The 23,918-nt window shown below is 38.2% G+C and overlaps 2 protein-coding genes across 2 annotated transcripts in view; one reads left to right on the top strand and one right to left on the bottom strand.

Moving 5' to 3' along the window:
- MFN1 (mitofusin 1) overlaps window positions 1-7,904 on the top strand; it is a 49,754-nt gene extending 41,850 nt beyond the window's left edge. The window contains exon 18 of the mRNA XM_078453195.2: window positions 7,310-7,904. Coding sequence (XP_078309321.1) covers window positions 7,310-7,364 — 55 coding nt within the window. The 3' untranslated portion in view covers window positions 7,365-7,904. The remainder of the gene's footprint in view (window positions 1-7,309) is intronic.
- Window positions 1-23,918, bottom strand: part of GNB4 (G protein subunit beta 4) — a 61,194-nt gene that overhangs the window by 6,213 nt on the left and 31,063 nt on the right. The window contains exons 3-9 of the mRNA XM_078453196.2: window positions 18,820-18,858; window positions 18,021-18,127; window positions 14,977-15,040; window positions 12,287-12,449; window positions 11,254-11,320; window positions 10,908-11,109; window positions 1,734-1,950 (exon numbers count right to left, since the gene is read on the bottom strand). Of these exons, the coding sequence (XP_078309322.1) occupies window positions 1,734-1,950; window positions 10,908-11,109; window positions 11,254-11,320; window positions 12,287-12,449; window positions 14,977-15,040; window positions 18,021-18,127; window positions 18,820-18,858 (859 nt within the window). The remainder of the gene's footprint in view (window positions 1-1,733; window positions 1,951-10,907; window positions 11,110-11,253; window positions 11,321-12,286; window positions 12,450-14,976; window positions 15,041-18,020; window positions 18,128-18,819; window positions 18,859-23,918) is intronic.

The following is a 23,918-nucleotide window of genomic DNA, read 5'->3' as shown; positions in this document are numbered from 1 at the left end:
TATTAAAACCAGCAAAAAGTTGGGGTGGCTGGGTGGCTCAGTCGGTTGAGCGTCTAACTTCAGCTCAGGACATGATCTCGTGGTCTGGGAGTTCGAGCCCCGCATCAGGCTCTGTGATGCCAGCTCGGAGCCTGGAGCCTGCTTCGGATTTGGTGTCTCCCTCTCTCTGCCCCTCCCCTGCTCACACCTCTATCTTTCTCTCAAAAGTAAATAAACATTAAAAAAATTTTTTTTTAAAAACCAGCAAAAAGTTTGATGATTAATAAGTATATCAAAGCTAAGAATATAAGCCAAAAAATTAACGTAACCTAATATACACCAAGAGTATATTGCTCTGCAATAGGTACTGTTTAAAAAGTCCTAATCAGGTAAACACTGAATGATGGGAAGGATGTGGCTGTGGTGGGAGGAGCGATGTTAAAGCTGAACCCTCAACAGAGCATGCCATGAAATTAAAAAAAAAAAAAAAAAAAAAAAAAAAAATCATGACCCAATGGAATTGTTTTTAAACATTTTAAGCATTTAGGGCCACCTGGGTGGCTCACTTAGGCGTCTGACTTCAGCTCAGGTCATGATCTCACCATTTGTGAGTTCGAGCCCCACACTGGGCTCTGTGCTGACAGCCCAGAGCCTGGAGCCTGCTTCGGATTCTGGGTCTCCCTCTCTCTCTCTGCCCTCCAACTGCTCACTCTGTCTCTCTCTCTTAAAAATAAATAAACATTAAAAAAAAATTAAAAGAAAAAAAGACTTTAGCTTTAAAACAAACAAAACAAACTTCTAAGCATTTGGGGCGCCTGGGTTGCTCAGTCAGTTAAGTGTCAGACTCTTGGTTTCAGCTCAGGTCATGATCTCATGGTTCAGTAGGTCAGGCCCTGCATCGGGCTCCACAACCAACAGTGTGGAGGCTGTTTGGGATTCTCTCTCTGCCCCTCCCCTGCTCTCTCAACAAATAAATATTTTAAGAAAATAGCCTTATAGCTATTCGCTGTTGAGAGTTCGGCCTTAACATCACTCCTCCCACTGCTCCCCCATGTGGATACTAAATAATCCACACTGGAGGGTGCACATGTGTGTGTGCACACACACACACATCAAATAAAAGCAATACAGGCATGTTATTTAAAGATATGGAAATGAATACTTAGGAGCTACCTTTGGGAACAGAAAATGTGGGTTGAGGGCCAGAGGGCTGCTGTTTTGGGAACAAACCATGTACTTATTTGGTTCCATAGCATAATTTTGATTCTAAAAATATACATAATACCACTCTGTGTAAGTTGTTATTAATGACAGTCCCTAGGAGGACTTGATACTTTCACTAATATTCTGGAAGCTGCAGGGGAGAACTCAGAGCATGGGGCTAAGGGAAGAGAGTACAGATCTAGGTTGTGTCCCAGACAGGATCTGCTCAGAAGGAAGATGATTCAGAGCAGTTAGTTTCCTGTTAGAAGAAACTGTAATTTGGAAAACACCACGCTGAATTATAGTCACTATTTCTCTTTAGAGCAAAACTCACCAAACAAGAAGCTACTATAGAACTAGATGTTACTCTTCAGAAAACAGGAATGTAAATATGGTTTATGGGCTGGAAACGCACTCACAGGACAAGGACCATGAATGAGAACTGCCAGGTCATCATTCCCCACAGCTCTAAGGAGAGTCCAGGCCTCGACAACTGATAGGAACCTCGTTTCCTAACAAAATCAAAACCTACTGTGGACTTCTTTACTAACCTGCACGATCTCCTTTTAGCGTGTCCCATACGTTACAATTGAAGTCATCATAACCAGCTAACAGGAGGCGCCCACTTTTTGAGAAAGCTACAGAGGTGATTCCACAGATAATATTGTCATGAGAATACAGCAGTAATTCTTGGTCTGCACGGAGGTCGAAAAGCCGGCAAGTGGCATCATCAGAGCCAGTGGCAAAGGCATATCCATTTGGGAAAAACTAGAAAGAAAAGGAACAAACATTTATTCTGTAAAAGTTCACAAAAACCACGTGCTATGGTGGGATGACAGACTCTGGGTAAAACAGACCTAGATTTGAATTCCAACTTGGCTTCTTACCAGGTGAAAAGCTATTGGGCCCTGAAAATTCTTAAACACTTTGGGCCTTGGTTTCAGAGTGTTGGTTAGGATTGAATGAACTAACATGCAAGGTACATGGTTTAGCACATAGCAAGTATTCAGTAAATGCTGGCTCTGTTCCTCCTGCATATGGCTTATTAAAAGATTTAAATCGAATATTACTATTTGTAGAATTTATGTATGTGTACTCTTAAACATTCCAAAATCCCATTATGAGAAATAAATAGGAAACATTTTACAGCAAAGAACATAAATCATCCCAGCTAGGCTAGGCATAAAGTCAAGCTAGTTAGAAAGCTATGCATTATTAGTTTGTAAATCCCTTTTTCTCAGAAACCGGCACTACTCAACGTTTTTTTTTGTTTTGTTTTTTGTTTTTTTTATACAAAGGCTTTTTTCATATACCTGTTGGTCATCTGTATTACTTTCATGAACTGACTTTTCATGATCTTTGCTTATTTTAACTATGCTGTTAGTACTTGAAGGAATGAGATGCATATAAATTGTTTTTTGCAAACATTTTACAGTTTTTTTATAGTTTTTTTAAAATATAAAGCAATGTTTTTTTAGCAATATTCATTTTTATGTAGTCAAGTTCATCTTTCCTTTTGAGATTTCCATTATTTTTATGAATAAAGTCCTTTCTCAGGATTATTACCTGATATTCAATTATTTTTTTTCTAATTTTTAAAAATAATTTCTTTTCACATCTTAATTTTTATCCATCTGGAATTTGATATACAGCATTCAGTATAAGGAACTAACTTAATTTTCTTAATAGGCAATTGTCCAGCTATTGACTAAATAATTTTACTGATTTTGTTGTTACACCTTTAATTCACTAAACTCTTATATACACAAAAACATTAGTTCTGTCTTTCTTGTACTTATACCACATGGTTTTTTTTAATCATAACTTAATAAATTTTTCTATCCGGTATGGCAAACTACTCATATTACTCTGATTCAAATCATTTTATTTTCTCCTTCCCCACCCCACCCCCCGCCTGAATTTCACAGATATTTGATCAAATTTCTTTTCTTCATATTCCTCTGACTCATCTCAAAAAAAATCCACTTGGGTTTAAACTGAAATTTGTATTAAGCCTAAAAATTAGTTTGAGGAATAAATGATTGGTTTACAATATGCAGTCTTCTCATTCAGTAATAGGGAATTTTATTTACTTTTTAAATGTTTATTTTTGAGTGAGTGAGCAGTGGAGGGGCAGAGAGAGAGAAGGAACCACAAGCAGGCTCTGTGCTGTCAGTGAGGACCCCAACACAGGGCTCTATTTTACAAACCATGAGATCACAATCTAAGCTGAAATCAAGAGTCTGATGCTTAACTGACTGAGCCACTCAGGTGGCCTTTACTTTATTATTTTTTTAAGATTTTAAGTAATTTCTACACCCAACATGGGGCTCAAACTCACAACCCCAAGATCAAGAGTCACATGCTCCAAATGAGCCAGTCAGGTGCCCCACGAATATGGAATGTAAAAACCCCCACACTCCCAGATGATGGTGGAGGAAGGGAGTGGTAACAGGTTAACAGGTTCTCAGAAATCAAGTACTTGTATTTTAACAGTAATGTGAAACACTTCACCAAACCCTTACTGCTAGAGGCTAATGGTTTTGACCACTTCCTTCCATTCTACCAGCTAGCAAAATCCTCTGTGTTGTTCCTTTGCTGGAAGTTCAGCAATGCCATTTGCATACATTTATCAGCATGTATGGATTCAACCCTGTTCTCTACCACAGACCAAAACAGAAGCTATAGGGCCTGCACTAAAGGATGCCTAGTGGAGAACACCCAATCAAGATGACCCTTTTGGCTCCGTGTTTGGGGGCCACAGCATGCCAACATTCTATGTTCAAGACTCAGGATGACCAGCCATCCCATTTTGCACAGGACAGTCTCTGTTTATGCCTTTCTCCCTGGCAAAATTAATAACTGCACTTTTTCACACTGAAAACTTCACATTTCCCAGTTTGGATGATATATGCTCACTCTACCAATACAATGAACTAGTTTTAACTGCTCTCAGAACTACAGGAAATTAGCCCTTAGGTAAGATAGCCTTTAGAACGACAGGAAATATATAGATTTAAATGCATCTGGCAGATTTAATATACACTCAAAAGTGTGTGTGATGTTGGCAGTTCATTTAAGTTGGGTTTTGTGGTGGGGGTTGTTTGTTTTTAAATGGCAGAGAAGAGCTTTCTGGTACTGAATTCTTTGTTTTTTAAGAATGGGTGTTTGGCGGCACCTTGGGTGGCTCAGTCGGTTAAGCATCAGACTTTGGCCTTGGCTCAGGTCATGGTCTCAAGGCTCCTGAAATCAAGCCCTGCACTGACTGGGCTCTGCACTGACAGTGCAGACCTGCCTGGGATTCTCTCTCTCCCTCTCTCTCTGCCTCTCCCCCACTTTCAAAATAAATAAACTTTAAAAAAAACAAAAATAAATAATGGGTGTTTGCTTTTTATCAGCCAGCTTTCAGTATCCAGAATACTGACAAACTGATATGGAAATTTTTATTAATATATTTCCTAACGATAAATCATTTTTTTTTTAATTTTTTTAATGTTTTTTAATTTATTTTTGAGACACAGAGAGACAGAGCATGAGCAGGGGAGGGGAGGGGCAGAGAGACAGGGAGACACAGAATCTGAAGCAGACTCCATGCTGAGAGGTCAGCACAGAGCCCGACACAGGGCTTGAACTCACGGACTGTGAGATCAGGACCTGAGCCAAAGTCGACTGAGCCACCCAGGCGCCCCATTAAATCATTCTTATAACTAATTTTTACTTAATATTTTTCTTCTTATTTTGACACATTGTTGGATTTGATTTGCTATAATTTCTCCTAAGATGGTTTTATCTAGTTTTAAGGGGTACCTGCTCTTGTGTTTTGGTGTAAGGGTTATGCTAGTTTGTCTGACACAATAAACTGGGAAACTTTGACCCTTTTTCTGTGTTTAGGAACAGATTTAATAGTGCTCAAATTTTCTGTTCCTTCAAATGAAGTATGAATTATTTGCCTAAAACATACATGGGTCTAAGTTTTTTTAAAGCTATTTTTTTTGTTAAAGAAAATTATCAAGCTATTCAAGTTTTTACTTATTGAGACAGTTTTTGGAAAACTATTTAGAATGACCATAAGTTATACAGTATATATTTTAAGATTTTCAAAGTCTTTAAAAATTTTTTTAAATAAAACAAAATCTTTTATCTGTGAGTAATATAACCTTTACTATAGTATCTTCATTTTGCATATCTGCAATTTTTATCCTTTTCCTCTTAAGTTTACTAGAGATTTTGGGAGCAAAGTCTTAGATTATTGAATTTTAAAATTTTCTAATAGTTTTCTATTTTTGAAATTTTCTAAATGTTCATTCAAATATTCATTGAGCACCTACTGTTCTGAGTGCTAGTCAGGTGATATACAGAAGTCAACAAAACGGACAAAAATCTGTCTCCGTGGAGCTTATATTCTTGTGAAGCATACTATAAACACAAAAAGTAAAAAAAACAAGCATGTTAGATAAGTACTAAGGAGAAAAAAAATAAAGGAGAAAAAGGGAAAGGGAGCATGGGCAAAAGCTTAGAGTGTCCAGGGAAGGCCTTACTGAGAAGTAATTAGTAAATACACCTCCCCTTGCCCTGTAGGAGGTGAACAATGGGCTTCTGCTGGGAAGACTGAGGGAGGGGGGAAGCAGTGAAGGGGACAGCCCCCATGGGGGAAATGTGGGGATGGGGGCAAGGAGGCCAGCGTGACCGAGGCAGAGTGAGGACTGGGCAGATCGCAGGAAGAGGTAGGCAGCATGGGTAATGGGTGATCATAGGCCCACAAGCCCTACCTAACAGGCTGATATAAACCCCTTGGGACAGTTGTTTTCCAGATTTTAGAAAAGTAATATGCTGTGTATAAAATTCCACTGGGTCCTGAAGTAGTGCACTGTAATAAATAAACACAACAGTGTGTATTGAGTGAGCAACACGGTCAGACTAAGCGGGGTAAGTAGAGACTACATACAAATAGCTCCTTGTCCTTCCAGTGAGGTTCTGCCACAGAGTAAGTCTACACTAAACTGAAGGGAAAGAATGTCTTTCAGAACTTTGCAGATGTGACAGGTGCAGCTGCTCCAGGGCTGGATGGACTGCAGGTAAGGGGCAGAGGGTAGATCATGGAGAGCCTGTTGGTTCAGGTAAAGGCTCTCACTTCAATCTGTATTTCTGCTTTTCTCTTTACCAGCTCCTTCCTCTCACCCTCCTGGTGTGAACTGTTCTTTTTCCTTTTTCCGAAGTCCTGAGCTATTCAACCTCAGATTTATTCTTTCTTTTGTGGCCTACTATGTGAATGGTTATCCGTATGGCAGAGTGCAGTAAGTGTATTCAGTCAACATTATTAAACTGTATTATTTAATCCTTAGGGTTTTTTTCTTGACTACCTAGCATATCAATACCTCCAAGTTGTATACGAAACTCTCTTACACAATGGTGTTTTGGGTTCATTTCTCCCTTCATTTCTAATGGTTTTGGCTTTACGGGCATTTCAGTGTTATGGGTTCCCTACAGACCATCTCTTATTAACATAAAACTTCTTTAACTTTTGTTTCAATTTTATTTTGTTTAATAGAAATATAGTAATATTACTAACATTTCTTTTAGTTTAAGGTATGCCCACTTTTTCATCTTTACTGTTAGCCATCCTGGGCCATTTTGTTTTAGATGTAGCTCTTGTAAACACAGAGTTTGACTTACTCTGTTATCTTTTAATAGTGGCAACCATACACATGTATTGCCCTGAGTTATTCATATTTGGTCTTAATCTCTTATCCTATGTCATATTTACTGGAATTTTTCTCCCTACATTAAATATGACCTCTGATACTTAAAATTCTTGGGTCACAATATTTCTCCCTCAACACTCAGTGGATATTGTTCAGAAGCCTTTAGGCACTGTCTATTAGGGAAAAGTGTGAGGCTAGCCTGATTTTTTTTTTTTTTTTTTTTTTTTTTTTGTATCTAGGTAATCTACTTTTTCATTTTGAATATTTCTAGGATTTTTTGGTCCTTATGTTTTGATATTTTAAATTCAAGAGGATGGGTCTATGTTGGTACTTTCAAGTACTTGGCAAGCCCCTCAAAATTGGTTTCTTTCTTCAGCTCACTTTATGCTTAAAAAATTATTTTTTGGCTATACTTCTGCTTTCAGCCAAAATGGAGTAATGCTGATCACATTTACCCCTATGCTGGAAAAAAGCAATTGAAGTGGACAACATATATGAAACATGGTTCTAAGGACACTGGATATGAGTCAACAAAGAAGAGTGGTCCCTGAGAGACAAGACACAAATGAGGTAAACTCCATAACTGACCCCCCTTCCTGCCTGGAGAAAGTTTACAGGCCATGGTGCCAGGAAGGGGAACCCAGATGAAGCCTGCTGATGTCCCAGAGTTGAGGAGACAGAGCCAGGAATCCAGGGAGTCCAAGGCAGCTAGAGTTCACAGGCCAGAGCACCAGAGAGGACAATGCTTGGTAGACAGAAAAGTTAGGAGATGATGAGGGGCCTCTCAAGTACTCAGCTGAAAACTGATCACAGGTGTGTGAGGAAACTATTCAAGCAGGGGAGACACCCATGAGGATAACAGGAAACTGATGCCCACGCAGGGCCAGGAATGATGCTTGTCCAACTGTAGCAAGAGGGAAAACCTCATTAATTCACTGGGAAAAGAGAGGTTTTCCCTCACTGGTGGGGCAAACTTAAGCATACACAAAATGCTGCTCTGGTCCCACCTAACAAAACTGAAATGTCAGGCCTGAAAGGATCACACTATTTCCAAATAACTATACCCTAAAACAAAGCAATATTTATATAAATAAAAAAATATCCAGCACCCAATAAGGTAAAATTTACAATGTCTGGCTGGCATCTAATGAAAATCAGACATGCCCTCCCCTACTTATGCTCTCTCTCAAAAATAAACATTAAAAAGAAATTTTAAAAGAGGCGAGGGGTGCCTGGGTGGCTCAGTCAGTTAAGTGTCCAACTTCAGATCAGGTCATGGTCTCACATAAGTTCAAGCCCCACATTGGGCTCTGTGCCGACAGCTCAGAGCCTGGAGCTTGCTTCAGATTCTATGTCTCCTTCTCTCTCTCTGCCCCCCCACCCCCCACTCACTCTCTGTCTCTCTCGCTCTCAAAAATAAGTAAACATTAAAAAAAAAAATAAATTAAAAAAAAGAAAATCAGACATACAAAAAAGAAGCTATGACCCACAATTAGAAAAATCATTCAGCTGACACAAACCCAAAAATGTCATGGATGATAGATTAACAGACAAGGATGCAAGCAATGTCTGATTAAAACGTACACCATATGGGCTTAATGGCAGATTAGACACTGCAGAAGAGTAGCAACCTGGAAGACCTAGCAACAGAAACTATCCAGAGTGAAAAACAGCGAAAAAGACGACTAAAAAATAAAAGTAACACAGCATAAGCGAACTGTGGGAACACTTCAACTGTGTTAATATATATGTATTTGGAGCCCCCAAAGGAGAGGAGACGAAAAATATATTTGAATGATAATGGCTGAAAATTTTCCAATTTTGATGAAAATTGTAACCCATAGATCCAGACACAAGAAATGTGAAGAAAATTACACAAGATACATCATAATAAAGTTGCTTAACCAAAAGAGAAAATATTAAAAGCAGCCAGAGAAAAACAAAGGACACACTGTATACAGACCAAATATAAACATGAAAGCACATTTCATATCAGTACCAACATGGAAAACAATGGAATAACATCTTTACGGTATCAAAAGAAAAAAAATGAAAATACCTTTAAAAAATGATGGCAAAAAAACCCAAAACAAAACAAAAAACTGTTTTAACGATTTTAAGTTAATCTGCACACCCAACATGGGACTCAAACTCACAACCCTGGGTTCACAGGTCACACGCTCTTCCGACTGAGCCAGCCAGGCACCCCCAAAATATTTTAGGCATACAGAAGCCAAAGGACTTTAGCAGATTTACACTATAAGAAATGTTAAAGGAAGCCCTTCAAGAAGGAAAATAGACAGAAATCTGAATCTATAAACAAGACTGAAAACAAAATGGTAGCTATGTAAGTAAACAAAGACTTTATTTTTTTAATGTCCCTTAAAGAGTATCAGCTCTCCAAAGCAAAAGCAGTTATCAATGTACTATGGAGTTTAAAATATATAAAAGTAAAATTACAACAACTGCACAAAGGCTACGGGGGGAAATGGGAGTGTTGTTATTACTCAGCCATCAAAAAGAATGAAATCTTGAGGGGCGCCTGGGTGGCTCAGTCGGTTAAGCGGCCAACTTCGGCTCAGGTCATGATCTCGCGGTCCGTGGGTTCAAGCCCCGCGTCGGTCTCTGTGCTGACTGCTCAGAGCCTGGAGCCTGTTTCAGATTCTGTGTCTCCCTCTCGCTGACCCTCCCCTGTTCATGCTCTGTCTCTCTCTGTCTCAAAAATAAAAAATAAAAATTAAAAAAAAAAAAAAACGTTAAAAAAAAAAAAAAAAAAGAATGAAATCTTGGGATGCCAGGGTAGCTGGGTCAGTTAAGTGTCCAACCCTCGATTTCTTTATTTCAGCTCAGGTCATGATCTCATGGTTCATGGGAATACAGCCCCAGTTTGCGCTCTTGCTCTCCCTCCCTCCCTCCCTCCCTTCCTTCCTTCCTTCCTTCCTCCCTCCCTCCCTCCCTCTCTCTCTCTCTCTCTCTCTGCCCCTTCCCCAGTTGTGCACATGTGCTCTAAATAAATATATAAGCATTAAAAAATAAATAAATAATGAAATCTTACCATTTGCAATGACGTAGTGGAACTAGAGTGTATTATGCTAAGCAAAATAAGAGAAAGACAAATACCAGATGATTTCACTCATGTGTAAAATTTAAGAAACGAAATAGATGGAGGCACCTCGGTGGCTCAGTCAGTTAAGCATCTGACTTCAGCTCAGGTCATGATCCTGTGGTTCACGAGTTCAAGCCCTGCATTGGGCTCTGTGCTGACAGCTCAGAGCCTGGAGCCTGCTTCAGATTCTGTGTCTCCCTTTCTTTCTGCCCTTCCCCTGCTCACACTCTGTCTCTCTCAAAAATAAATAAACATTTAAAAAAACAGACAAAATAGATGAACAGAGGGGAAGGAAAGGAAAAATGAAATAACAAAAAAAAGACAGGGAAGCAAACCATAAGAGACTCTTAACTATAGAGAACAAACTGAGGTAGCTGGAAGGTAGGTGGGTTGGGGGATGAGCTAAATGGGTGATGGGAATTACGGAGGGTGCTTGTTATGATGCACACTGGGTATTGTATGTAACTAATGAATCACTAAATTCTACTCCTGAGGGGCACCTGCTTGGCTCAGTCACTTAAGCATCCAACTTCAGCTCAGGTCACGATCTCAACGGTTTGTGAGTTCGAGCCCCACGTCAGGTTTTGCACTGATAGTGCAGAACCTGCTTCAGATTCTGTTTCCCTCTCCTCTGCCCCTCCCTGGCTTGCTCTCTCGCTCTTAGAAAGAAAAATTTTTTAAAAATTGCAATCATAGTACTTTTGGAAATCCTAGTCACATCTATACAGTTTGGCATCTGACATACATAGAATAATTGTAACTACATATGACTAGTTCATTCTCATATGCACTGGGTACTTATTTGAGCTTAAACTACTTGTGGTTACCCGTTTGGAGTTTCTGTTGTTAAAATCATGTTGTAGACTTCAACAGTTTAAATGTACAATAAATTTTCCTTAGAAATTCTATTTACTTACACTGACAGCATTAATATCTGACACATGTCCAGTGAAAGACTGTCTACACATTCCATCTCGAATATCCCATAATTTTGAAGAGGCATCACAAGCACCAGAAACAAAAGTCCTCATGTCAGGACTCAGAGAAAGACTCATCACATCTCCAGAATGCCCAGTGAATGTGGTGGTCTGCTGGGCAGTTTCGATGTCCCACAAAGCACTATAATCAAAAATAAATTATTATAATGACAATTATATCTTGTTCTTATAAGATATAAGACTTATATAAGACTTACAATTCTTATAAGTAGTTCCTACTACCACCCTCAACCCCCAAATCAGTATTCTTGTGGGCCACACTTACCAAGTTGTATCTCCTGAACTTGTGACAATTTGGCTATCATCTAAAAATCGACAGCAAGACAAGTAGCCTACAAGCATGAAAGCAACACGTTTTAGGTTGGCTGTGGTTAACTCAATTACCACGTGAAATAGTAATACTATAGATTTTTTTAAATCAATACACGGGCAACAAGTGTTAGTATAATCTGTAGTTCTACTTTTAGTTACTTCAAGTTCTATGCTGTCTGCAACTAAATTGTATCAAAAGCTCTGATATTTACTATGTCAATGGCATCTTATTGGACACTCTGAGAATTATAATTAAGGCAAGAGTCCCTTCTGTCTACTAGAATTACCTGAGAGATTCCTTTACACAAATATCTATCATCTATGACAGACTGGGCTGAGTACATAGAGAAATCCTTCAACAACACTGTGAGAAATTAGACCCACCTCAGGGAAGGCTTACATGGGGGGGGGGGGGGGGGGGGGGGGGGGAGAGTGGGTCATGTGAATGCTCAGAATTCACCAGTATTTCAAATATGGAAATGGCAGAAAAATGACATTAGAGATTTTTGTAAAAAAAAACACGGTCAAGGATTCAGAGAGGCAGAAACCTGGTGAGTGGAAATAAATTCCTTATTAACACCACTAAGCAAATGCTATACACTACTGTATACACACTAGGGTGTACATATTGGCAAAAAAAGCAATGCATTATCACATTTTTAAGTGTTTTACACTGTGTACCTAATACATACTTCCAGTTACATAACTAAGTACAGATGCCAAAATCCCATCATTGTTAGATGGTTGTAGAGAAAACAGAAAATTATTTTGCTTTCTTTTTATGTTTTTATTAAAGTTATGGTCATCATTTGTATAAGTATAAAGTATGTGTGTTCCTGATTCATAGTAATTTCTACTCTCACTTGACTGACACTCAACCTTCAGCAGCCGAGCACAATCTGTCACTCATTCCCCTTGATCGGTTTGGTTCATTCTTTAGAAGTCCTCCTACTTGGAAGGAAAGGACACTACTTAGTGAAGCTCACCTGTGTGACCTGGTAACTCTCGGCTCACTCTCACGTTTCCCTCTCTGGTTTTTAAGTTATATATAGAGCAGATGTTGTCCAGTCCTCCACATGCAACATAATTACCAGAGGGGGCATAGGCACAGGTCATCACCCAGGAGGACCTCAGAGGAATAGCGTGCATCTGTACAACAAATATAACACACAAAAACTGTTACCAAGATTACAAAAACAGTCCACTTTTCAAACCTATTTACAATGAAGCAAATATTACTAAAAATTAAATGCATCTAAAAATAAGCCGAGGGGCACCTGGGTGGCTTAGCATGGTTAAGCATCTGGCTCTTGATTTCGGCTCAGGCCATGACCTCAGCATCATGGAATCAAGCCCTCCATCTGGTTCCATGCTGAGCACGGAGCCTGAGATTCTCTCTCACTCTCCCTTTGTACCTCCCCCACTCAACGCCTGCTCTAAAATAAATAAATAAATAAAAATAAACTGAATTAAAAATGCAATGGTTTAAGTGAACAATGAAAAATACTAATACATACTAAAATACCTATTTTTTTCTGTATTAACCTCAATTCATTCAGATTTAAGTGTTCTCATCAGAAATTCTCTTGGGGTACCTGGGTGGCTCAGTCACTAAAGGTCCAACTCTTGATTTCGGCTCAGGTCATGATCTCATGGTTCATGAGATAGAGCCCTGTGGTGGGGTCTGCACTGACAGCACGGAGCCTTCTTGGGATTCTCTCTCTGACCCTCCCCTAATCTCATGCACACACACTCACACTCTCTCTCTCTCTCTCTAAATTAATTAACAAATAAACATTAAAAAATTATTATTTTAAAAGAAGCAAGGACACAGGATGTTTCAATATCAATCTACCCTTTCAAAATTTAAATGCAAAATGTTAAAGAATAAAATTCTGGGGCGCCTGGGTGGCTCAGTCGGTTAAGCGTCTGACTATTGGTTTCGGCTCAGGTCATGATCTCACGGTTCCTGAGATCGAGCCCCACATCTGGCTCTGCACTGACAGCAGCTAGCCTGCTTGGGATTCTCTCTCATGTCCTTTCTCTCTCCTTCCTTCTCTTTCTGCCCCTCCACCACTCACTCTCTCTCTCTCTCTCTCTCTCTCTCTCTCTCTCTCAAAATAAATAAACTTCAAAAATTATTTAAAAAAAAAAAAAAAAAAAGAATAAAATTCTTTGTTTTGGCAATAACACCCAAAAGAGGAATTTCCTCCACTATAGCACTGAACGACACAAGTCTCAGAAGCAATTAAAATGGTTCTTCCATGAAAAGATGGCAGTTATGTCCTTCTAATAATAGGATATACTCTGTGCTCAAATTCAAAAAATGGTAATAGTTTGCACTGATCTGCCCACACCATTCTGGTGCCTTGTTACCCAATACCAATTATTTCCAAGTAGGTGGCAAAATTTAGTGTATATGGGAATAGCAAGGCTAAATAGTCCAGAGAATCAACACATTGTATTATTACTATTATGTTCTTATTTAAATCTAAAATATCTTTAAAACTCTATTTTTGTTCTAGGAAAATATAGTTGAAAGACATGCTGGATGGGTTGATTAATATAGAAAAACTGTTACAAATCTGTCTTGCTAGCTTTAAAATCTCAACCAGACTGAAGCTGTTTGCTTCACAAAACTGTACTTTTAACTTTAGTAAAAATAGTGATATAAGTATATATAGAATCTAACAGGTATTTGATGTAAGTTTTCCTGAAGCTTTTCCCCTACCACTCCACACTTTTTCATCAAGGATTCCTTCCAATGGACACAACAGCAAGACCCCCTGGGGTCTGCCAAAAGATGGGAAGAAGTTGTAATCTAGAAGTTGTAATCTACCTCTAATCTACTGCATCTTCTGAGCACTCCAGAAACAAAAATCAGTGCCTAGAGTACCAAAGAAAGGGTTCACAGTAGCATTCTGGCACACCCACACCTAGAAACAAAAATCTCAGGGTCATTGCCACATTAGGAAATGGGAATTAAAAAAAAAAAAAAAAAATCATTTACAGGGGCACCTGGCTGGCTAAGTCAGAAGAGCATGTAACTATTATTTACTTATTTTTTTTTTTTAACGTTTATTTATTTTTGAGACAGAGAGAGACACAGCATGAATGGGGGAGGGGCAGAGAGAGAGGGAGACACAGAATCGGAAGCAGGCTCCAGGCTCTGAGCCATCAGCCCAGAGCCCGACGCGGGGCTCGAACTCGCGGACCGTGAGATCGTGACCTGAGCCGAAGTAGGACGCCCAACCGACTGAGCCACCCAGGCGCCCCTACTTATTTATTTTTTAAGAGCATCCAACTTTTGATCTCGAGGTCATGAATTCGAGCCCCACATTGGGTGTAGAAATTACTGAAATAAATAAAACTTAAGAAATAAAATAAAAAATCACTTATATTTAAAACTGATGCACACTCTTTTCTAATATTCAAATACAAAATATGAGACTCAAGTAAAACACACTGAACAATATTCCTGCGGCTGTCCTTGGGAACATAAAAGGGCTTAATATTAAAAACAAACACTAAGCCCAAAGAGAGGAACTAGATTAAAATAGAGAAAATAAATTTATCTTTGAAGGAAATTAAAGTCTGAAGTAACAAATAAAGGAAAAAACTGTTGGACACCAAGCCAAATAAAAGGTTATTTAATCACTCTCTTAAGAAATCCTACCTTATTTGTTGTATAGCTATCCCAAATAATTAATTTTCCATCTTGAGAAGCACTGACGAGTAACCTATAGGAACAAACACAAAAATAATTTGACACTTAGAAGAAAAAAATAGTTTAGTCATGCACTGCATTAATGTAGAACACTTCAGAAAAGAAAAATACAATTTTTCTAGTTAAACACTTGATACCAGAAAATATCCTCTCAAATTTATTCTGCATGCCAAAGTTTTCAATAAATACAATTGAGTAAAATTTAAACATTTTAAAAATGTCTCTGGTTACGATTAAACTTTTTTTTTAATGATTCAACTTTTTTATTGCAACATTCTAGTTCCTATTCAAGTTTCTGAAGATATTAGCTTACTGATTATTTACGGACTTAAATCTAAAGACAACAGAGTAGATATAAGCCTAACAACCATATTTCACTTCATATAAAAATCTCAACTGAGAGCCTGTGAATGCAACGCAGAATTACAGGTGTGGTACAGGATATGCCACCCACCCTTGAGGTCTCTAGCATCTAGCAGAGAAGAAGATACTCACACAAGTTCACAAGAAATTAAGTGAAAATTGTCAGAGGGGTGGTATATAATCAACACCACAGAAAAACAGAAGAGGGCCAAATAAGTGCTGGCTGAGTTAATCAAGTAGTCTTGCTAAAAAGAATGCACGATGAAAAATGGAATTCTGAGAGCTAAAGGCAGAGAAAAGTCTATATTCTGTGAGGAGGCTATGTTCAATGACAAAAGGTAGAAAAATACAGTGTTTCAAGAACTGTGAATTTTCCAGTTGCAGAGAGTGTGTGAGAAATGGGTGTAACAGGTGAGAAAAGCAGACTGGGCTTCAACTGCAGAAGGCTTTGTTTGCTGGCTAAATAAGAACTCTAAGTAACTATTAGTTATTGAACTTCTTGTTTTCCTTTGGAAATTTTTCACTATGGTATAAAATTTAAAAGGTACAAAAAAAAAAAAAAAAAATATCCAGTGACAAAAAGTCACCTTCCTATCCCTGTCACCAACCCACCCAGATCCCTCCTTCCCCACAGCTATATAACATTAGCAGGATTTTATGTAGCAACTGCAGCAAATTCTTTATGAAAGGGAAGATCTAACTTTAGGACGCAAGACAGAACCAGAAATAGATTCTGTAAAAATCAATTGGCATCTGGAGCACCTGGATGGCTCAGAAGGTTAAGCGTCCAACTCTTGATTTCAGCTCTGGTCATGATCTCATGGTTTGTGACATTGAGCCCTGCATCAGGCTCTGCACTGACAGCAGGGAACCTGCTTGGGGTTCATTCTCATTTTTCTCTCTCTCTCTAAATAAACTTAAAAAAAAAAAAAAAATCAATTGGCATCATCAGCATCGTGGTGAGAACTATTAAGTGATGAACTGATAAAGACAGTTTCCTTGATGTTTTTCTATGAAGAGTAATAGTCTTGAGAAATTCTGAGGAAAGTAATTATTCAAGTAATTATTTCAAGTGATTATATTTTGAGTGAAAAGTTCGCTGCAGCAATGGGCAGACTTTTTTTTTTATCTTAAACTTCTTTAAGAAAAACAGTAAAACATTTGGCCTAACTTTATGCCACCTGTCCATTATTTTTCCCCCTCCTAGGAGGCATTTTTTTTTTTTTTTAGAGAGAGTGACAGAGTGACAGAGACACAGAGTGACAGAGACACAGAGAATCTTAATTAAGCAGGCTCCACACTCAGCACAGAGCCCAGAGCCTGATGTGCGGCTTGATCTCACGACTCTGAGATCACGACCTGGGCTGGAATAGAGAGGCGATTGTTTAACCAACTGAGTCATGCAGTCACCCCATAGGAGGCACATTTCTATAATACTGTACCCAGGGGCGCCTGGGTGGCTCAGTCAGTTGGGTGTCTGACTTCGGCTTGGGTCATGATCTCACAGTCCGTGGGTTTGAGCCCCACATCGGGCTCTGTGCTGGCAGCTCTGATCCTGGAGCCTGCTTCGGATTCTGTGTCTCCCTCTCTCTCTGCCCCTCCCCTGCTCATGCTCTGTCTCTGTCTCAAAAATAAAAACATTAAAAAAATAATAATAAATATAATACTGTACCCAAGTATCCCATTTACACTGAGATATGCCAAGAAACAGGAAGACACCTGAAGTAGGCACAACCTTTTTAGTTTCTCCTGGGAAAGCATAAATGTGCAGCTTCTATTAAAAAATAATTTCTTGGGGCACCTGGGTGGCTCAGTTAGCTAAGCACCTAACTCTTGATTTCAGCTCAGGTCATGATCCCATGGTTTGTGAGATCCAGCCCTGCATCAGGCTCACACTAACAGCACGGAGCCTGCTTGGGATTCGCTCTCTCCCTCTCTCTCTGCCCCTCCTCTGCTCACGCATGCTCTCTCAAAATAAGTAAACTTAAGAAAATAATTTTTTAGTTGGGACTTTTCCCAATGAGATTAATCAAATCAAAGAAACAAGTCAACCACTATGGCAGCAGGCCGATCTGCAATTATAGTTACTCTGTAAGCCTATGACCAACCATCCAACGCAAACCAGACAGCAGCCATGTATGTGTGCACACATACACATGCACTTGCATACTGGGGTTAGGGAAACAGAAGATGTATGAGTGTACTTGTATTATGTAATTCCATCTTTTGTGATTTTTAGGTAGTAATTATAGCAATATACAGTAACTTGTACATAGCAATAATATTCAAATATTGCCTATTAACTGAAATTAAGATCAATATACAATGAAGCTGCCTTTGGCACATTAAGAAAAACAGTAATAATAATACACTGCAAAGAAAAGAAATCCTAACCATTTTACATGGATCATCTGATAAAGGATATTTTTCAGAGGTAAACTTATTTTCCATATTAAAGGCTTCAAAACATTTAAAGTGCCAATGAATGATTTTTAGTAAAAGCCAAATGTTCATATTTGAAGCATTTTCTATAAACACCTCATAATATTGCTTGTTTTAAAACAAAGAAAATGCAAATGAGGAATCTTAATGAAAATAATTCCAATAGTTGGATGATGCCAGGTACAAACCTTGAATCGTATCCCCAATGCATCGCATAGATTTTAGCTAGGTGACCCCTCAGCGTACGTCTCGTTCGCATCTGTATTCGACCCACGGAATCCATATTTGATGTGATCTTTAGAAAGCACCAAGAATGTTATTCTCTACCTTAGATGTAGCTCAGAAAATAAGATAGAAACAATAGGCATAAGACATAAAACAAACTGACAGCAACTGAAGGTAGTTTAAATAATTCAAGTCACTATAGATATAGGATCAGTAAATTCAAGAAAAAGTATGATTTGAAATTATCCTATTGGCACACCTTCCAGTGAGAATATCTACTACAGACTATCAACTTTTAAAAAGAATAGACATACCTCCCAACTTTAGTAAAAAAAACAATAAAAATCAAATAAATGATCAAATGAAACATGTATAATTTTAACTGTCTATAGGAAAGCAAGCTTTAGCATACATTTCCTTAATAAAAATTATCAGTATTAGTTAAGCTAATGAAACCTTCCTAAGAGTTTATGTAAAAAAAAAAAAGTTAATCAGGGCATATCAAAACGAGTCAGAAGCTAACCTAAAAAATACATATGAATCTACAGGTTTTTAATAGTATTTATTTTTCCACAGTCTTCTATTTTAACAAGTATGCTTTAAAAAGCATATATATAGCATCTGACAAATTACAAAGTGTTTTTAAATAGAGATCTCATTTTTTTTCAATTAAATACTCATAAATACCATCTACATGTCATTTGTATCAGTGTTAAGCTATTTCATGTGAATTACTAAAATGAAGAAAAAAAATAACTTTACCTGAATAAGTGTTGCATCATTACATGCTTTCCTGGCATCCTGAAAGATGATTATAATACATTTAAACATAGAAATCTCTGAATAGGATTTAAAATGCTATTTTTCATTGAAAATGTAGACTTACAAATATACCTTTTACTGTACCACATAATCTTTACTTAAAATTCAGTGGTCAGTACATTCACAATGTTGTGCAACTGCCACCATCAATTCCAGAACATTTATCATTAAAACAAAAAAACCCTGTGCTTCCCAATTCCCTCATTCCTTGATAATCACTAGTTCACTTTCTATCTCTATGGACTGCCTATTCTAGACATTTCGTATAAATGGAATCCTAGAATATAACCTTTTGTCTGGCTTCTTTCACTTAATGTAGGTTTTCAGCGTACCTCCATATTGTGGTGCATCAGTACTTCATTTCTTTTTATGGCTGAGTAATATTCCACTGTATGGATTTATCCTACTGTTTATCCATTAACTGATGGACATTTACGTTTCCATTTTTTGGTTTTTAATGAATAACGATGCTGTGGACATTCACATACAAGTTGTGTGTACACGTTTTCAATTCTTCTGGGTATATACCTAGGAATGGCAGGTAATACGCTAACTCTAATTTTTTAATCAAATGTCAAATTGTTTTTATCACAGCAGCTGTACCATTTTACATTCCAACCAGGAATGTATTAGGAGCTTTCCAATTTCTTCACATCCTCACCAATACTGTTCTCTTTATTATTATAGACATTTTCATGGTTGTGAAGTAGTAGTATCTTACTATAGTTTTTATTTGCATTTCCCTAATGATTAGTAATGGTTGAGCATCTGCACATATGCTTATTGGCCATTTGTAGATCTTTGGAGAAATGTCTATTCAAATCCTTTGCCCTTTTTTAATTTTTTAACGTTTATTTATTATTGAAAGACAGAGTCAGAGCGTGAGCAGGGGAGGGGCAGAGAGAGAGGGAGACACAGAATGTGAAGCAGGCTCCAGGCTCCAAGCTGTCAGCACAGAGCCCGACACGAGGCTCAAACCCACAAACCGCGAGATGAGCTGAAGTCAGACGTTTAACCGACTGAGCCATCCAGGCGTCCCCTCTTTGCCCATTTTTCAATTATGTTATTGTTGAGTTGTAGGAGTTCTTTATATACATTCTGGGTACTAGACCTTTATTCTGTAGAATAGTTGCAAATCCTAGATCTGATATAGTATTCTATACTATAAATTATTCTCACATTCTGTAGACTGTCTTTTCATTTTCTTCATTACTGTCCTTACATACAAGTTTTTCATTTTCATGAAGTCTGATTTATCGATTACTTCCATTGCTTAGGCTTTCAGTGTCATATTCAACTGCTGCCAGGGGCACCTGAGTGGCTCAGTTGGTTAAACGTCTGACTTTGGCTCAGGTCATGACCTCACGGTTTGTGAGTTCAAGCCCTGCATCAGGCTCTGTGCTGACGGCTCAAAGCCTGGAGCCTGCTTCAGATTCTGTGTCTCCCTCTCTGCCCCTCCTCCACTCATGCATGCTCGCTTTCTGTCTCAAAATAAATAACAAAAACATTAAAATTTAAACTATTGCCTAATCCCAGGTCACAAAGATTAACAGCTATGCTTAGTTCTAAGAATTTTATACTTTTAGCGTTTATATTTAGGTACCATTTTCAGTTAATTTTTGTAAATGGTTTGAGGTAGGAGTCCAAATTCATTCTTCTGCATGTGGATACCCAGTTGTTCCAGCACCATCTGTTGGAAAGACTATTCTTTCTCTCTCAAATGGCCTTGTTATCCTCGTTGAAAATCAATCGGCCCTAGATAAATGGGTTCATTTAAGGACTCTCAATTCTATTCCATTGCGCAAATATACTTTTGGTTTATGATTAAAAGATTTTAAATTGTATCCCCATGAGTAAAAATGAACTAGGTTGGTTTAATAAGCCCATAGTATCCTGAGTTATATTTATTACTAAGCTTCAGCAAAAAGGTTCAGGGTTCCCTTTTGGTTTGTTCTGGCATTTAGAAGTTGAGGTGATGGGAAGGATATTTATAGCATAACCCAGGTCATTTCAGAAGTATTTTTTAATGTCTACAACACATCTTTAAAATGCTTAGTATCTATATACAGCATACTTGCAATTAGGAATAAAATATTTTAGCTCCAATATGAAGATAGAAAATAATTTATGTTAGTAAGGAACAGCTGATACTGAGTCACATCTATATTTTTATATTAATAGCAAGGCCCTTCTATGTAAGCAGATGTTTATGCTTAAGCATTATATGATGGCATTTCAAAATGACCTTAAATCTGAAGGAAATTATCAAAAAGAAGATGGTGAAACAGGAATCAATATGACAAAATAACATTTACTAAGCAACAAAATGTTTTCAAAGGAGTTTCCCAACAAATTTAGAGGATTCATATACATGGGAAAATCAGAAGCACAATTCTTCCTACTAGACTTGAAACTGTTTTTTCCTCTCAAAAATTAGGGTAGTATCCTCTTTCAACTGCTTTTCCCTACTGAGCTTAGTCGACTCCTGTGCAAAGAGGCAGCACATGGTATTTGCTGAATAAATGCCCCAAATGGACAACTCGTTCCAGTCAGCCAAGGGGAAAATGCCTGCCTCTGCTTGCAGCAAAGACCAGATGGAACACAGGATCCTTTTAGCTGCCCTTTCAACCTATTTAGAACACTTAGAATATCTCTATGTAAGGATATTCTTAAGCAGTTACACAAACACATGATTTGATTCTCTCATTCGTAGTCAAATTGTAGGCTGAGAAACTTCATTTGGCAAGGAATAATTTAGTCCATTTTCCGACAATGAAAAGAATTTCCAGAAAGGATAGTGATGGCCTGAGCCACGTTCCAAAAATGGTAAAGTACAAGACTATATTCTAAAAACAGGGTTCTCTAATTTTAAGCTTTATGAAAATCCTTGCTTAGGTCGTCTTTCTTAATTCAGTCATTCAGTAAAAAAAAATCCATTGAACATTGTGTCAGGTACTATTCTGGGCACCACAGTTACAGCAGCAGACAAAACAAAAAATCCTGGCCCTCCTACAGGGCTTGTAATATTAACAGCACAATTAAACTGCACATGAAAATTACTAAATAGTGCAAATCAGTAAAAATCAAGACGCTGGAATATAAGCATACTACAAATAACAGTTACTTGCCAATCACGCAAAGACTCTATTCACATTCAGAGAACTTACTCTTATGAACACTTATCCATTATAAAACTGAATATAAAATTATTCCAAATAAAGGCTGAAATTCATATTGTCTACCATAATACAAGACATCTTTGTACAAGAGAAAAGCGATATATTTCCCACTCCAAGTAACAAAGGAAAAATCTGTTTTTCTGTTTTTTAATCAGTTTTTAATTTAAAATAAATCATATTGCATAAAATTGCATACATTTCTATTGTGTCATGTGTTTATACCATACTTAAGTATACTGTTAGCTAATATTTCTAGAAGTGAGGGGGAAAGCAAGAGAGAAGATCTTTAAATATAACATGTCATGATTTTGTCACTTTACATACATGTGGTTAACTTGAAATCACAGGAGATGATTCAGTGAGCACCTGCACCCATGCAATTGTGTTTGGGAGGCTGGTGAGATATGAAGGGGATTAAGGCAAAGAATTCTCCAGCCAAGTACAAGTAGCAGAGGCAAATGTGCACAAGGAGCTATATAAAACAAGGCCAGCTGTGATCAGCCCTATAACACAAGTCCAAAGTGCTACAGGAGTAAGGTCTTCCCGCTTATTAGTAAGTTCTTTCCATGTCATTCCATTTATTAAATTTTTTAACGTTTTTTTATTTATTTTTGAGACCGAGAGAGACAGAGCATGAATGGGGGAGGGGCAGAGAGAGAGGGAGACACAGAATCGGAAGCAGGCTCCAGGCTCTGAGCCATCAGCCCAGAGCCCGACGCGGGGCTCGAACCCACGGACCGCGAGATGGTGACCTGAGGTGAAGTCGGATGCTTAACCGACTGAGCCACCCAGGCGCCCCGCATGTCATTCCATTTAATCGTCTCCACCAACCTTTGCTTTACAGCAAAGCTACCAAGCATCAAAGAAGTTAAACTTGCTCAAGGCCACAGAATAATTAAAATCTGAAGCCCACGCACTTTCCACCACGCCATGAGGCCTTCCAATAAGTGGGAGAATAAATCCAACTGGAGGACTCTGGTGAGTCTTCAGATGATGGGGACTCAATGAACTGGAGTCATAGGAGCAAAACTGGAGCAAAGATAGCATAATTCTAGGCAAAGGAAACAACTTGTAAAAGAGTGATAAACTGGGAAAGAGCAATGCATGTTCAGAAACTGGCCACCAGAAATATATGGCTACAACACAGGATGTAGAGCAGGATGTTGGTACAGACTGCAGAGCTGGGAGGCAGTGCAGCAGTGGTGTTGGGGCACAGGCTCTGGCACCAAAATATACCTGAGCTGAATCCTGAATCTGGACTTCAAAAAAATCTGGATGAGCAGTTATGTTACCTTGGCAAGTTATTTAATCTCACTGAGGATCAGTTTCCTCAGCTGTGAAACAAAGCAACACCATCTACCTCACAGGGTTGCTATGAGGATTAAGTGAGATCAACATGTGACCGTGTGCCTGGCCAATCATTCCAGACAAGGACACCACAAGAAAATTACAGGTCACTATCTCTGATAAACACAGATGTAAAACCTCAATAAAATATTAGCAAACCAAATTCAACAATACATTAAAGCAATCACACACCATAATCAAGTCGGACTTATATCAGGGATGCAAGGATGGCTCAACATCCACAAATCAATGTGACATAGTACATTAAAAAAATGAAAGATAAAAACTGTATGATCATCTCAGTAGATGAAGAAAAGGCATTTGACAAAATGCACCATCCATTTATGATAAAAAACCTCAACAAAGGTGGGTATAAAGGAAGTGTACCTCAACATAATAAAGGTCATAAAGGACAAGCTGATAACATCATACTCAACAATGAAAAGCTGAAAGCTTTTCCTCTGACATCAGGAACAAGACAAGGATGCCCACACTTCCCACTTTAATGTTACT

This window comes from Panthera onca, chromosome C2 (genome assembly GCF_046562875.1).
Source record: "Panthera onca isolate mPanOnc1 chromosome C2, mPanOnc1 haplotype 2, whole genome shotgun sequence".
Classification (NCBI taxonomy): Eukaryota; Metazoa; Chordata; class Mammalia; order Carnivora; family Felidae; genus Panthera; species Panthera onca.
This window is presented reverse-complemented; position numbering and strand designations above follow the sequence as displayed.